A 17,168-nucleotide genomic window follows, 5' to 3' on the forward strand; every position below is an offset into this window, starting at 1 on the left:
TCACATCCATCAATGAGACTGGAAGAACAAGAATGACAAAGGTAGCTTTCTCCTTTTACCCTTTGCAAGCACATTATGAAATAGTATTATTTCAAATAACTGAGTATGAAGCTTTTTTTCTCTGTCAATCAAGAATAAATGATCAGGTTATTAAGTGACCCAAGGTTAGAAACAGATCAAAAGAAACAAACTAACACTTAGAATTCTTATCTCATATTAATGCTACATCTATTTTGATTTAAAAGAAACTTCCTTGAAGGAGTCAGGGCCATCTGCTAATAGGAATTTGCCAACTGTTTTAAAAATACAAACAAAACAATGACTGTAGAATGACTTGTAAATAGTGTTTGTATTTAGCTATCCATAGCCAGCATGGCCAAATAAACATGTAATATCTTACACACACTACCTGATGAGATCATTTTCACATTTTGAAGTTTCTATAAGAGAAATTTGAACTTCAGGTCAATTATAGCCTAACTCACGTGACTGCTCAAGTATGGCAGGGAAAGAAAAAAACTGTTAGCAGTTATAGTTGCCAGCATAATGGGCACTCGATCCAGCAGCTGCCTGAAGCGAGCCCAGGAAGAGCTTGCAAGGGGACTGAGGTACATGCAGCTGGCTCAGGACAGTTAAGAGAAGGCAAAGAAGTGATCGTGAACCTTACAGGGAAAGGAAAAGATCCTTTAACTTAATTCAGTGGTCAAGACAGTTATCAGGGATCTGGAGACCCAAACACTACTTGATTTGGAAGACTTCAACCTTGGTCTCTCATTTTCGGCAAGAATATGCGTGTGTCTGCTTTTTCACAAATTCCATCCCAAAAAACCCCACCTTTCTGTTTCCAGACACTCCCCCATCAGTACTTAAAAGATTCCTAGGACAGAGGTTGGCACAGAGCAGGCTACAGGAACTATTTTAATGATCTAGGATTTGGCAATGCAATTTAAATCACTTAGGTCAGGAAAAGGAGTGCTCAACTATATTTTTAAATCTGGGCCTTACAATGTCTTACCTTCTCTCTCCACAGTCTTATAAACTGTGCCTAATAACAATATCCTTAACTACAAAGCATTTAATGTAAAGGTGCTAGGCAAAAAGGCACACAGAGCAGCTGTCAAAAGAGAAAAATCTCCAATTCATTTCAGTGGCTGAACATGAATCAAACATGAACCAAATGATTTAGATGTCACTTTCAATTGCACATATTAACATCTAATATCAAGCACAATAATTTCAAGCACAATACTTACTAGTGGCTGGAGGCATTCTCACAATTACATGAAATACCTAACAGAACAACAACAACAGAAGTGAACCATCCAAAACAAAGATGGAGACTGATTTTATATCCCTTCAGAATCTTCGATTGAACTCATATATTGTTCAAAAACTGTGAAGGCAGTCGATACCATCAGTTACTCCTGACAAGCTATGTTTCTCATATAGTGTTTTCCTGTTAGTTTTAAAAGTGGAAGTCTTTAATTCTAAGACTTACTCAGCCTGTTTAAAGATAATTATGGAAACTAATTCCTTTAATAGGTTGAATCCTCTCAATTCAATAGGGAATATTGTGCAGATGATAATACAAATAGATTTATGAGAGAAAAACGTAACAATGGAATACTAATATTGGGTGGATTACTTATAACGTGCAAGATTCTAAAGTTGTTTCATCAAAATTGGTGTGCTCATCTCAAAGGAGAACTGCCCTTGCTACTTCCTTTATCTCCACTGCAACTGTCTGCCATCATGTGACATCATAGTTTCTTGACTGCCTGTCTAATCCCAGTCCGCAAGCAGAAAAGCATGGATCCATAAGAAATGAGATATAGTGCTGGAGTACTCTCAAGTTTCTTAAGTGACCATGCTCAAAACATTGTTTTCCTCAACTGCAAAAGAGACCCCTTACATTCTAAATGGAAGTGTATGATGTGTATCTCATACTGAGTTCTGCTGAAAGATGAGAAGATAAAAAACTCCCCCCTGCCTCAAGTGATGCCTTAGAAAAAAAAAATAAAAAAAGGGTTGCTTTAGCAAAATACATGTTCCTCTTTACAACTCTACCTCAACCCTCTTAAGATGTCATCTTCCAAGGATATTACCTGTTAGCTCTACAGGACCTTTATACAAACCTAGGAAGCTGTGAAGAATATAAAGCATTCAGTCTAGACAGCCCACTACTGAGTCACTTGAATAGCAGGTGGTATCTAACTGTGGAACTGCAAGAATCTGCACACTGAAAATGTCTGAGAAAGACAAGGACTACTGCAAGACCATAAAGAGGAACATGAGGCCATGTAAGAGGTTAGTACCATGGGACAGATACATGATGGTTTTAGATAAGCTTCAAAGACTAAAAATTAGCCCTGCACATACCTGAAATGTTTCCACTGAAAACTTAAGTTCATTTCTATTTCTCACTGCTAGCTGGATTTTAAATTATTTTAAAATTAAAAAAAAAAAAAAAAAATCCACTCTGATCCTCAAATTAGGCACAGCAGAAAAAATGAACAATTTAATCCAAAGAAAATTCACATAGGACTACAAAAATTTAATATAAAATGTGATTAAGAAACAGGCTTTCAGGAACTGATGCTTCCAAGTAAGAACACAAACACAGAGATTTAAAGCCTCTAGAGACAAAACATGTTACACTGAGTATGAATTTATGTTATTGGTCTAAATGATTCTCCCTTGATCGTTACAATCTAGTTCTATAACCTCTGAAAAATCATCATATTCCTTATTCTGTATTCTAACCTAAGAGGAAACATCACCTAGCAACAGAGAAACTAAGTTCTTGTAATTCGTTTGTAAGGGTAGTTAATGGAATTGATAGTGTGAGTAGGAAATTTTTATATAGTTCCAGTATCAAATAAAAGTTCTTTATTCTCACATACACTTGGATACACAACAGATGTTGAGAAAATTATGCTAGCTGGTTTGGATGATTTGGGTCAAAGATAACTCCTGTGGCTGTGAGACAGCCACAGCATTTCAGTATTCATGACACATCTGTGTGCCTTTGCTGCCTTCAGGAATGACAGCCCATATATTGCAATCCAGTTCTGTGGCTATCAAATTTAAATGGTCTATATCTCACATTTTCCTCATCTACAGGTCAGACAGATATGTACTTCTTCCATTAAACGTACAGCACTTTTTATCAGTGTTTCTCAACAACTGCAGCTTAAGCATCTGTTCAGAATGTCTGGATTGGTGGGATTTCCCAGACTGTGTGCCTGCACATAAGAGCATGTAACTGTACTGAGAGGTAGGGAAAACAGATCTGCCCTATCCTCTCAGACAAATGTTGGACTGAAACAGGCACAGACATTGTTTGCAAATACCAGGTCTATTGAGACACACTGAAAAAGGAGGCAAGACTTTTCAGAGGAAGTCATGTATTTTTTAAACATGATTTGAAAAGCCTCAGGCCCTTCCAAATTTCTAAATAAGCATGTGATATTGTTAAGTAGATGGAAACTGAACTGCTTCCCTTAGCGGGGAGGGTGGAAAGCAGAAAGGAGGAAGGGACAGAAGCTAAGCCTGGAATAAGAAGATCATTTTAAGTTATTTCATTACAAACTCACTGAAATATGTCATAGGACAAGAATAAAACCCTGTGTATGGTTTTGTGTCAGAGTTGAAGGGGACAGCTATTTGGGTAAGGATCCTAGACTGCCTAGGATAATTGCAATTCCTCCTACTTAAATGAATTTCTTCTATTTAAATGAGTTAAACTGTTTTTAATAGTTAAGTTGAAGATACAGGTGACCCTACTAACAAGAGCATGTTAATATTTTTAAAAGTATGATGGAAGAGAAGTAAACTTTCACTAATGAGATAGAAAAGTATAGTCACCTTTCTCAGTCACAAAGGACTGTAATTTGGTTGACATTTCATGTGAAAATTGTTTCATATAAAATGGTCATATCTGCATTTTTAACGTTACTACTTCTGAAGCAACTGCACTGCTAGAGGATATGAGTGACTTATACTGTTAATACCTACTTCATTTCAATTTTGAAGATTTTCTTTTTGACTTCTGTCATAGAAACAGTTATTAGAATAACTGAAACATAAAACCCTCAGACTTACGAACCTGATGGCTACTGTCCCTGCTGAATACATAAAGGAGGTACACTTAAATTCTTCCAAGTTGTTACATCTTACTAAGCCAGCCAATAGTTTTAGGTAGTTTGTCTAAATATAACTTGTTTAAAATTTTAAGTCAAATAATGGAGATGCCATCACAACAAACATTTTCAATTCAGTAATCTAACAAACATTTTTAATTAAGTCACCTAACAAGACAGTTGGCAAAATTCCTGGTAAAACAGAGCTCATCTAGACTTTGTGAATATGAACATAGGCATAATTAAGGAAACAATCTAACCTGCAAACTGTAATCACATTGCCATCACTTGCAGTGCTGTATTTTAAATTTAAGATAAACAAAATAACAAGAGTGCTTAGCTTCTTACATATTCTTATCTCTTGACTGCTTGGGTTCTAAGAAAAAGTTCTAAATTAATTTTTCCTGCAGTTGGCATCCTTAAGAAACCTTTACCATGCAGAGCCTCTGGTTCACACTGCAGCCTTTTGCAGGTCTTTTGAGACCTCTTTAGCCTCAGTTGTTTGAAATCAGTCAACTGTCAAAATTTACTGGGTAAGACAGTCAGCATGACTGTTTAAACCCCATTTCTTTAGCAAATGTAAAGAAAACCAGTACAGTATTCTGCCACTCATATGTTGAGAAGAATAAGAAGAGACCACCAATTCTAAAAGTCTGATTTTGCAGAGCTCTTGTACTCTATGAATTAGAATCCATAAAACAACTTTGACTCTCAAATTGCTGCAGTTATCTCCTCCAGAGATTATGTTCTTGCTATTCCTTCTCTTCCTCTATTGGATAGGATAAGGAACCACAAAACAGATGGAATGGCCCCTCACCTATCTCAGTTCACAGTCCCAAGCACAAATTTAAGCCATAATTTCTCAATTATGTTAAGCATGTGTGCAGTCCTTTCAGGACTGAAAGAAAATACTGCAGTTAGCCAGACAATCAGCAGGACATGATCAACAGTTCTTGTTTAACATATTACTGCATTTCAGTTCTTTCATTTTTGAGACAGCACAGTTTGAACTATGCCTTGCTTGTGGCTCAAAAATCATTTGGAAAATAAACACAATTTATATTCTCAATAAAGGGCTAGGAAACAGAGGGGAAGGTGTTTGCCCCTTTCATCCAATGACATATATTAGATGGATTCACTGTGACACAATGCAAACCCTTGCTCACTATTAAAAGATAATAAACTGACCTCGTGCATGCACTTCTGACAACAGCTGCAGTTGCAACTATAATCTTAGGAGATATGTAACTAGAGTAGATACAAAAAGTTACTGTACATAGATCTTCATGACTGTATCTCTCTAAAGCAAAATTTTCTTTTCTTCTTCTGTTTATTACAGATAATAATTTTAATCCAACTCAAGACTTACACCTATTGAAGAAACTGCTTTGTCTCCTTTGCTCGACTGTCACAGTCCAGGGGGCAGAGATGGAACACCGTGTCTGGAAAGCCCATGCCAGGCTAGAATACGAACAGGAACTCCCTTTCACTGGCACAGAAGCAAACCCTGAGAATGAAGACAGAAAGGTGTTTACATACAGGACATTTTCTTCTTTAAAACAACGTTTCCTGCAAATATACCTACCAGATGAAAAATAGTAATATTTACTCATACAGCTTAATTTCCAAAGTCTATCAGACTTGAACCTTTTGTCTTGAAGTATGAAGCAAGTTGCAGAAGGGGGGGGGGATACTGCATTACAAAATGTCACAAAGAGAAGGCGGCTAGAAGGCTTCTAACATATTGCTGATAGATTGAGAATGTGTCCTCAAAAAGTAGAAATATAGTCCTAGGAGCAAAATGTGCAATAATGTTCCTGGACACAATCAGAAGTGATAAATAAATAATTATAAAACACTGTATGTGCTATGAAGACCAAATCTGAAATCAGCTTGATAATCCTGCCCCATATTGTCATCAATGATCTGTTTGATGGGGCAGAGTGTACTCTCAGCAAGTTTGCTGATGATACAAAAGCGGGAGGAGTGGTTGATACACCAGACGGTCATGATGCCATCCAGAGGGACCCTGACAGACTGGAGAAACGGGCTGACAGGAACCTCACAAAGTTCAACAAAGGCAAGTGCAAAGCTCCCCCACCTGGGGAGGAATTATCAGCACCAATACATCTTTACAGAACGGGTTATTAGGCAGTGGAATGGATTGCCCAGGGAGGTGGTAGAGTCCCCATCCCTGGAGGTGTTTAAGAGTAGGGTTGACATAGCGCTGAGAGATATGGTGTAGATGGGAACTGGCAGTGTTAGGTTAATGGTTGGACTAGATGATCTTCAAGGTCCTTTCCAACCTAGTTGATTCTGTGATTCTGTGATCCTGGGGGCCGAGCAGCTGGAACGCAGCTTGGTAGAAAAAGGCTTGGGGGATCCTGGTGGCCACCAAGTTGACCATGAGCCAGCAACGTGCCCTTGCAGCAAAAAAGCATCCTGGGCTGCATTAGGTCCTGGGCTGCATTAGGAGGACTGTGGCCAGTGGGTTGAGGGAGGTGATCCTTCCCCTCTACTCAGCACTGGTGAGACACACCTGGAACACTGTGTCCTGTTCTGGGCTCCCCAGCACAAGAGAGACATGGACATACTGGAGAACTGGACATTAGGAAAAGGTTCTTCACTGAAAGGGTGGTCAGTCACTGGAACAGGCTCCACACAGAAGTGGTCACGGCACCAAGCCTGTCAGAGTTCAAGGAGTGTCTGGACGATGCTCTTAGTCCTATGATTTAGTTTTAGGTAGTCCTGTGAGGAGCAAGGATTTGGGCTCAATGATCCTATGGGTCCCTTCCACCTTCAGATATTCTATGATTCTGTAAGAAAGTCCAGCGAAGGGTCACAAAAATGATTAAGGGATTGGAGCATTTCTCATAAGAGGGGAGTCTGAGAGAGCTGGGACCATTCAGCCTGGAGAAAAGCAGGCTCAGGAGGAATCTTACCTATGTAAATATAAATATCTGAAGGGACGGGACAAGACACAATATGGGCATAAATGTAAAAAACACAAAATTTCACCCAAACATAAGAAAACATCTTTTTTTACTCTCAGCTGAATATGGTCCTGGGTAATCTAGTTGACCCTTCTCTGAGCAGGGAAGGTGAACCAGATGATCTCCAGAGGCTTCCAACCTCAACTATTCTGTGACTCTGCAAATTCATGAACGTGACCTACTCTGGCATCCTGAAAGGAGAATGCACCTCCAGAAGTACCTTCCCCATGGCCCTCTAGATTTGATTATTACAAAGCTAGCCAATTACACATGCTCTTATCTCCAGAAAGATTGCTTCAATATAGCATGGTGGTACATTTTCTGCCAGATGGTTCAGCTAATGCAGAAAGGTTGCTATTCTATAAGCCAAGGGGAGCATGTTATAACAGCTACGGCTCAGGTGCTTACCTACAACAATAAAAGCAAGACATACTCCAATTTATTGACCAGCACAGAGGGGTGGTTCTTCAGAAGTAAGGAATATGTATTTTTCCTACTTACATAATCAATCAATCCAAACAGCGTGCATCTTGAACAAATTAAAAAGGGCTATACTGTCTTGAAATCAATTATTCAACATATTGTTCAGAAAATGACAACAAAATTTAAAAAAAAATTAAAAACTACTTCTTTCTAAACTACATTTAAATTCAATCTTTTCAGCTAGATTTTAAAAACAGAAAATAACATGACTTTTGTCATGTTCTGTTACCAATAAAACAACAATCCATTTTTTGAAGTCAGGACAATAGCTCCTTCTAGACAAATAAGTTCAGTTAACTGGGGTAATGTAGCAGGAAGTTCTAAAAAATTCCTTTCGAACTAGTCTTAAAATGTAAATTTATCATCATTTATTCCTATGAAAAGAAAGTTGACAATAAAACTCCATTATGAAAATTTTGATAAAAACTATTAATTTCCACAAAATAAAAAGCAACCTAGAAACAAAAAAGCAAAAAATAGGAATAGAAGATTTTTAAATATCTGGTTAAACTCACAGAGAATGCAGAACATATCACCAAGTCATGGTATGAGACACATACAAACAATATGCTAGTCACTACTCAAAACACTTCCTTTCAAACTGTTACTGAACTAGCAGTTACTCCTAATACGAACTACACAATGTCAGTGATAACTCAATAAGCACTCACAATTTTTGAGCTGTTTTGTGTTTTTAATATGCATTTAATGACAAACTGTTAATCTACAAAATTAAAATAACAGTTCATCTGAGAATAGTTTTCACAAAAATTACGTTAGTTATTAATCTATTTTTTGGAATGGCATGCAATTAAAGAAATTGTTTTTTAAAAAATAACATCACATATCTACAACTAAATTAAAATTGCACTATGCGGCAGTATTTATTATTTCCCTTGTTGCACCCTTTAATTGCCTACAGCTGGAAAGTGCCTCAAAATAACTTGCAAAATCTAATCCCATCTTCTTCACACACTTGCAAATTTTGTCATACCTCAAACATGACTTGAAATGGCACACTTTTCCCCACTTCACATACTTCCTCTTGGCCTATAAATGATCTTTTCACATATGTGAGCACATATACTGATAACTTCCTTGAACAAGCTTCTTGACTTAATAACTCCTAGTTCTTAACACTTTTTTGAGAATAATGACAAGAAAAAGTCTGGAAATTTATGAACAGATACACTGGTTCAGGCTAGTGGCCTAAGTAGCTAAGTATTTTGTCTCCAGTGAGCGAATACATACAATACTGTCTTCCTTTGTATTTGCTCAGTCTCTGACTACTTTCAGTACAGGTGATTTCCTCAGAACCATGTAGACATCTTGCATCCACAACACTGCTTGGTAAGGAGTTCCACACATCTACTACTCACCACATAATGAACCAGATGGTTTTTATTACTACTATTTTCTGTCTTTTATTAGATCCATGGCCTAGTTGTCAGATTGGAAGAGAAAGTCAATTCCTATCCACTCCACATGGGATCTAGCAGACTTTGCTCATACTTCCCCAGGGAGCCTTTTCCAGGTTGAGAAGTCCCAGGCTACTCAGCTGTTGCTATGGTATTTCTGGTGATCCTTCTCCCCTTTGTATCAGCCTCTTCCAGTTGTGATTTAGTCTTTTGGATATGAAGGTATTTAGAACTTCATCATTTTCTATTTATCTACACTGTAATTCAGTCACCATTTTATTGCCCATTCACTCAATCTTCAATAACTCTCCAGTCAATCTTTCTTTTCTACTTTAAATAACTTAGTACCACTACCAAAATTAATTACCTTGCTGCTCAACACCTTTTCCAGTGAGTTTATGAACATATTGAGTACAGTTGTTTATGGAACCCCACTGGTGATCTTCCTCTGACGAAGGAGCTCCCATACTCCTCCCTACCTGTCAGCGAATTATTTAAACACACTCCTCTCATATCCCATATCTGCTAAACTTCTTCAAAGTCTGCAGTGAGGAACTCTGCTAAAAGCTATCTGAAAATCATGCATGCAGTGCATTAACTGGATCACTGTTATCCAACTGAGTCTCCCAGAAACCCAACCCAAGCTCTACGAGATTTGTAAGGCTGAATTCTTCATTACTAAAGGCATGCATAATCATCTTATTGACATTTATTCTGCAAGCTTTTTTTAAGATTGGTGCCACATTTACCACCTTCCACTCTACAGGTACCAAAGCAATTTCAAAGCGAAGGTTACACACTCTTACTAGTAATTCATCTTTTTCATCCTGGAGTTCTCCTAGAATTCTTTAGTGAATAGTTTCTGATCCTGCTAACAATCATCCTGTAGATTTGGCCCATAACCTTTCACAATTATTTTAATTTCAGAAATATCCACTAAATCTCACCACCATCCCACCAAGGGGTACCATATGGAAATCTCCCATTTCTTTTTCCAGTGAACAATAATGCGAAGAATTAATTTAGCTTCCCTGCCTTGCCATCTCTGAGTGCTCCTCTTACCTCCTGCTTGTTACACTGGCTCTACATTCACTTTGAGTTATCTATTGGAGCAATACTTTATTAGCTAAAATGAGATAAATAACTGACCAATGTTCAGAACATTGAAAACAACACCACTAATTGTCTGGGCCAGGCTCAATCATACATTAAAACATTACAGTGAGAAAGTCATTGCTTTGTTTGAATTGGTCATCTGCACTTCTAGCAGCAGAGGTGATGGTTTCTTTCACAGCTCTGTAATACAAAAGCATATTCTAAATTCTCTGCCTAAGAAACAAAATTTGGAAAACAAAACATAAGAGGATTAGTTTACTTCATTATCAAAAATATTTGCAATGCAATTCGCTTTTGGTTGTTTTACTCCTGCTTTCATTAGCAAAAAAATTCCACATTCTCAATACCATCTCCTTCTGAAATTATGATGGAAATCTATAAAAAGGCAATAAAGTCAGGACAAAATGACAACAGTAAGAAGAATCAAGAGACAGTGGAATCAGATGAATCACTGCTGCAGAAATAAAATTCTGACAGAATGGCTAGGGCATGGAAGAGGAGAAAAAGTCAAATGTCAGAAAAAGAAGCAGCCAAATAAACACTAGTGTGATACAAAAAGGTCAGAAGACCTTCAAGAGATCTCAAGAAGTCTGGTGATCCAAAGTTATTTTAAAAAAGTACTACAACATCCAACCACTATAATTCATAACAGAAGTTGTTAAAGCCCAGGGTGAGATACTGGCTTCACTGAAAGCAGTGACAAACCTATTTTCTTTAAGGATTCAATCTTTTTTAAAGTGAGTGATTTATACTTTTAAGACTGGTAGTGAGAGAATACTAGTTCTGAGATGGCAATCAAAATTATATGTCTAGGAATGCTCATGGGCTATGTTGACCACATTCTCGACAATGGGAGATGAGACTGTTTTGGACTCTGAATTGCAGCAGGACAAAAGAGGAGGAAGACTTGGCAAAAAAAACCCCAAACCCGTATGATTCCTGCAGTATGAAACACTGACTATTGGTATTTAATAAAGCATACCCACGCACTTCTGTACACATAACTGCTACCAAGGGAATAGACACTTTGAAAAGAGAGCAAAGAATAAAAATATTTATGGAATCCAAACAGTTTGAAATGTCATATCTCAATAAAACAGAATTTTGACATGTAAGTATGCACAGTTAATGCACCATATCTCCATTCTCTATACATTCTCCAAACATCTGTGATGGGATTTTTATTTAAAAATCTAAAATGCTTCTTACCATAAGGTATTCAAAACTGAATCACTTGTAAAAGCAAGACAGGTCATGAATGCTGCACTAGTGTCTTGCCACCAGCAAAAGACACATCAACAAAGCAGAAAAAAGAAAAAAAGCATGCTTACTATATTTAATTTTATGTTAGCGCAGAGCGTGACTTGACTCCTCAGTGACACTTAACTTCCCTGCTATAAACATTACAATTAAAACCCTGCACTGACTTTTAAGTGCTGTCCTTCGCTGACTAAATACAAAATTTTATCCAAGTATAAATATACATCTATTCAGCACTAAAAACTCGCTTAACGAAACCACTACATAACCATTTCATTATTTTCACAAGATGCAACAGAAGAATGAATCTCAAGATAGGTGGGAAAGTAAACCTAATGGTTTAACAGTCTTATTTCTGCAAACTTTAAATCCGTAACAGTTTTCTTTCTAACACTCACCCTAGTTCATATACAACTCTACTACTTTACTGTACCCATTTCATTACAACTTTCCTAACCTTTATTTCTGTTACATACTGGTTTAACATGCCACCTTTAGGAGATTTATGCACTGGGTGCAGCATCTGTCACCACGCACAATGCCCAAAATTGGCATGCATTGCCATTTGCTTGCTGTATCACCTGACATTCTGAAAGACAGCAAGCATGCTGAACATTGACATATTTACAAGTGAATGCCGTGTTCAGCAAGCTTCAGTGCTAATTTTTGTTTTTTAAAACAATTGGCAACAATTTAATAATCCCGTCTACTGCAATTACTTTCCACAAGAATTAAATACAGAAAACTGTTCTTACTCTGTTCTGTACCTGAGTGAAAGAAAGACTGCATGAATTTGGTTTCAGCAGTGAGAACTGCAATGTAAAAAACCTTTAAAAAAGAGCCATGAAGACGCTTATTTTGTAGTTGTGATTAGAAGTTTGGAAAAATTGCCCGAGTACAGTTCCAGACATACACATGGGAGGCTCTAGGGCTGAAATAATCACATTCTCAAAAGGTTTGTGTACAAGAAAACAGAGATGTTCTGATTAAATTCCAAATTGCAGTTCTGAAGGTATCAAACACTATTAACTTAGCCTCTAATGGGCAATGAAGTTGGGAGTTTTTTTGTTTAACATTTTGCTTGCTGCTTTTTATTCAAATGAAAATGTTATGCACAGAAATAACACATTCATAGAAACAAATGCAACAGGGAAGATACTTCAGAATCATTACTGGTTTTTTCATACCATCTTGTAAGCGCTCAAGAAAGACTCATGTAGTAACGACATCTTTGCACTGATACAATCTGCTTTTTAAAAACCCTCCAGCTACCTTGGAAAAATTTGGATGTGAAGAGCTTAATTTCTCAAACTAAAAACTATGCATTTAAAAATCACAGCACGTGGAAAGGGTCACTATCTACCCAAGCTAAGCATGGAACACAAAGCTAATCAAATCAGAAGCAGTTAAGAGGGTCACACCTGAAAAGACACAGATTATTTTAATAAATTATTCAGGAGCAGTTGCAGCCTTTTACTTTTCTTGGTCTACTTATAAGAAATTTTCTTTTTTTTTTTTTTTAGGATATACTCTGTGATTGTACAGTGATTCCCTCCACCAATGAAACACCATTGGCCTGCTTTCAAACCTCCCTGAATGCTCTGCTGTTTGGCTACACAGTGGGCATCACTTCATTACAGGTTGCCCTGAGGAAGAAAAGAGACCAGAAATTCATTAACTGCTTAGATTTTTTTTTTTTTTTTGGGGGGGGGGGGGAGTTTTAGAGGACTGTAGAAGCTAAAAAAGCTAGAGAACTTTATTTTGCCTTTGAAGGTGAGGGAGAAGGAACGGTCATCCTCTGCTGAAGGCAAAAAACATGTCCAGCTTCCACGCATTTTAATACTAAGCTTGAATATACTTTTAACAATGTAATTTGGCCTTTCTTCCCACCTCAGTCACCAGCTTTCCCTGGAGAATACACAGGCGTTAATGTAGTTCATTATGACTTTTGCCTAGAACTTAAGCACATACAAGCTACCTAGGCTGTATAAACGATTCTGAGACAGGTTCACCAGTATTTATTAGCAGGGTGCATAGCTAACTGTATACAATGACTCTAACGATGAAAGTCACTTTGGAGGAAAAGTAAAAACAACAGACAGAAATATGTAACTTGCATCCCAAGGCAGTCTCCAGTGCAGATGACCTTCCCCCATAAGAACTTCCTATAGTACGTACATCTTTTCATCAGGACCATTGAAGGCTCCTCACTGGATACATGCAGGCTGGTTGGCTGTTAAGCACTATGAAGGCATGTCATGGCATCCCCTAATGAATCTAAAGCCTACAGCCCAGAGGAAAACAAAGGGAAGAGAACCGGCTCCTGCCAGTTGCTACCCACCAAACACTACTGGGATTCACAGCTGCAAGGTCAGAAGCACGACAGCATGAGAACAAGGGGAAAATACTGCCCCAAAGGCTCTGCAACAGTGCCAGGGCAGCATGGGTTAAAGGGGACAGAGCTGCTGAAAGGCAGGTGGTGGAGCTGCAAATGCAGGGCACTTAGCAATACTAAGGTAAGGTTAGTGCCATGGGCTAAGGTACCCATGGCACTGCAATAACTACACCTGTATCACCTTAAGTTTGTGTGAAACCTCAGTAGTATCCACTGCTTAAAAACACTGTATAATGAAAAGACTTTTAATTTTCTAAGAAGCATGCAAGTAAAAAAAACCCCACATCTACATCAAAATTAACTACATAATTCAGAAAATGCCACCCAGCAGAAGTCTTCAGTTATACAGTATTATTTCTCATATAGCCAGTCAATTTTGCCAACTTTCTAACCATAACTTTTGGAGGACAGATCAAGAGTCAACTCTGATCCTTAGTGGAAAAAAATGTACATGTTCTCCATTCCTCCTAAGTATACTTTAAGCTCTGCTAGGAAAAATAATACATTAAAGGTTTGAAAATTGACTGCAGAGGATTAAAAACCATAAAGAAATGGCTACTGAAGAATTAGAGCAGTCTAGAAAACAAACTTGGATTCCTATCAATTAAAAATGTTCACGAAGACATAAGAGGAGAAAGGTAGAAATAAGGGGAAGAAAACAGTATTTGAATTAAAAAGCAAACCACCTCACTCCATTGTCTTAAGGCATATATTACTGCCCAAGTTACTGTGATGGGACAAATAAGTTTCCAAAGGCACAGCTGGCCTGCCCCAAACTCTGTGATGATGAGCAAGATCTGCATGCCTAAACCCCATTTATGATCTGAAGTACACGTTTAATGCAGGTGAAGAAAGAAATACAGAAACTGCTTAGTGACAACAACAACCTTGTCCACCGATGACCATGCAAGTGTAAAGCTAGTTATTTCACAAGGTACTTACCACACTTCCCATCCTGGAGAAGAATAACACATGCAAGAGCAACTAGGTTTACACTACCTAACATTTGTTTAGAATGTCCCACTAGCATTGTTTAGATATAAAACAGAATTCATATCTAGCTCTTGTAGGGCCCAGAGCAATCGAACAGACAAGGGAATGTATGCAGCTGTGGTGTGTTCTGATCCATGCACACACAGAGCAGCTCCCACTTCTCTACATGGTGTTGTTGAGTCAATCGTTAGCCGTTTAATATTGTGCCACAGTAACCATTAAGTATCACAGATGGAGCCGAGTCCAACAATCAGCAAAGCACTTTTTCCACACTGGAGTTAATACAATGGAGGGAAAGATCAATGCAAGGGTTTGTAAAACACAAACACACGTGCGTATAGACACCCACATACGGCTGCCTCTGAAGCACCGGCACACTCTTGACCTCCCTCTGTCCCCCAGCAGCCCTGTGGGTGTAACCTCGGGGCAGGCAGGCAGCAGTCTGCTCTTACCAGGTCACGCCCCAGACCTACGGGACCGAGGCAGAGTCACAGCAAACCCCCCTCCGTGCTTACATGCACACACATGTGCGCATAAACCCCCCTCAGGGCCCTGCCTCCCTTGGCGACTGCCTGGACCGGCCGGTTGGCACAGGAGAAGGGCCCGCGAGCGATTACTGCCTGCCCTCCCCGAGGCGGTGACCCCGGTACCATGCGCTCCCCCGTCACCTCACCTCGCCACGCCGCTCGGAAGGCGCCATAGGCGCACGCCCGGCCGATTGCCGCCGCCATACTGACCCCTTCCCCCGCTCCCGGCTATCGTGCTTAGCTGCCCGGCGGACTGCCTGATGAGAAAGCGAAAGCAGCGAGAGAACGGCTCGGGGGAAAACTAGGCCGGAGCGGCGAAAACCAATGGCTGACACTTCGCTGAAGCCCTAATGAGAGACTTCCACCGCCCCGGCCCCTCCCCGCCAGCAGCTGCACGGTTAAGGATCCAACAGGCAAGCGCCCGAACAGCCCCAAAACAGATGCCCGTCGCAGGACCCCAACAGTCGCCGAGGCCCTGCCCGACGTTGGCGTGGGACTGCCCCCCATCCCGGGGCGGGGCCAGGCGGTGGCGGTCCGCTCCCCGCCCTCGGCAGCGGGACCGCCGCTGGCACCGGGGCGGCCTCGGCGTGAGGGGGTTGAAGTGACTAGCCGCCCGCTGGTACCTCGGCATTCCCTGCCCTCGCAGCTGCCGCTGCCCCCAGCTGTGGGGGTGGGCTGTGGATGCAGCTGGGGCTGGTGCTTGGCTCTGCCCAAATCGGAGCTCGCATGAACACCAGGGCTGCCTGGAGCTCGTACGGCTTTCCTAGGAGCTGTGAGCTCTCTTCCGGGGATTCCATCCCGCCTTCCCCCACCCGAGGTGCAGCGGGCTGTGCAGAGCTCCCGGTGGGTGGGGGCTCGGGCAGGTGAGGTGTCTCCTCACAGACAGCCTTTTCCTAGTGGCTCTGCATTGCCGGGCGGAGTGGCAGCCAAGGCACGCTTGCTGTTCCGTGAATGCTGATGCTGCTGGCCATTCCATCCAAAGGGGCAGGTGGGCTCCAGCAGACGCTGTTTCCTGTGCAGATGGACTTCGTGGCCTAGAAGGCTCCCCTGTGCCCGACAATAATGGTGTCAAACAGCTTGCAGTCTCCCCGTAGCTCTGTTACTGCCCTGAACTGCAGCAGCTTAAGCACCCAATGCAAGTGTAGCAACAAGACCTGGCCATTCAGCAAGCTGCACACACCTTGTACCCGCTGGTGCAGTCCCCTTGGGATAGGAACCATCTCCTACTCTCCTGCACGGTGCCTACCACTGTGGCTGTGAAGCATTATTATGGCAAGAATGAAAATGTAGAATGCTAGGGGATGAATTCTTGATGTTTCAGAACAGTTTTTGAGGCAGGGAAAATTTTGCTGAAAATGATTCACAGCAGCATTTTTCCCCTTTTATTTTTCTCCTTCCTGTGCAGCAAAGCCAGTGGATTTGTTGGTCTGACTGCCCTTTTCTGCAGTACAGGCATTTTCATATACTGCATTACCATTCTTCTTCCTGATGTGCTAGTTCCAGTGTTAAAAAGACTACAGTAATAACAAATAGCTTAATTTGCATTAGTGAGCAGAAGCACACAACCTGCAATGTGTTCAGTATTTGTCATACATTTGACGTGTAACACAGTGGTTGCATTGTATCTTATGGAACAAAAATAGACCGAGAAGCTGTAAAGAATTTCCTGCAGTGTGCTGACAGATCAGCTGCTGGCAGAAAATTGATGTAAGACATACTCTTTTAAACGGGATTTTTATCTTGGCTTCAGGCACTTCAAATATGCCCATTCTCACAGCATTAAGATACCACATATTTCAGGACATAACCCTGACAGTGTCACTAATGATAAAACCAATTAG

The 17,168-nt window shown here is 40.1% G+C and overlaps 1 protein-coding gene across 1 annotated transcript in view; it reads right to left on the reverse strand.

Annotated features, from left to right (window-relative positions):
* The window catches only part of MRPS5 (mitochondrial ribosomal protein S5), a 64,932-nt gene extending 49,193 nt beyond the window's left edge, over nt 1-15,739 (reverse strand). Inside the window, exons 1-2 of the mRNA XM_074817360.1 lie at nt 15,474-15,739; nt 5,512-5,649 (exon numbers count right to left, since the gene is read on the reverse strand). Of these exons, the coding sequence (XP_074673461.1) occupies nt 5,512-5,649; nt 15,474-15,531 (196 nt within the window). The 5' untranslated portion in view covers nt 15,532-15,739. The remainder of the gene's footprint in view (nt 1-5,511; nt 5,650-15,473) is intronic.
* Between the last annotated feature and the right edge of the window lie 1,429 nt (nt 15,740-17,168).

The sequence above is a fragment of the Strix aluco genome, chromosome 3 (genome assembly GCF_031877795.1).
Source record: "Strix aluco isolate bStrAlu1 chromosome 3, bStrAlu1.hap1, whole genome shotgun sequence".
NCBI lineage: Eukaryota > Metazoa > Chordata > Aves > Strigiformes > Strigidae > Strix > Strix aluco.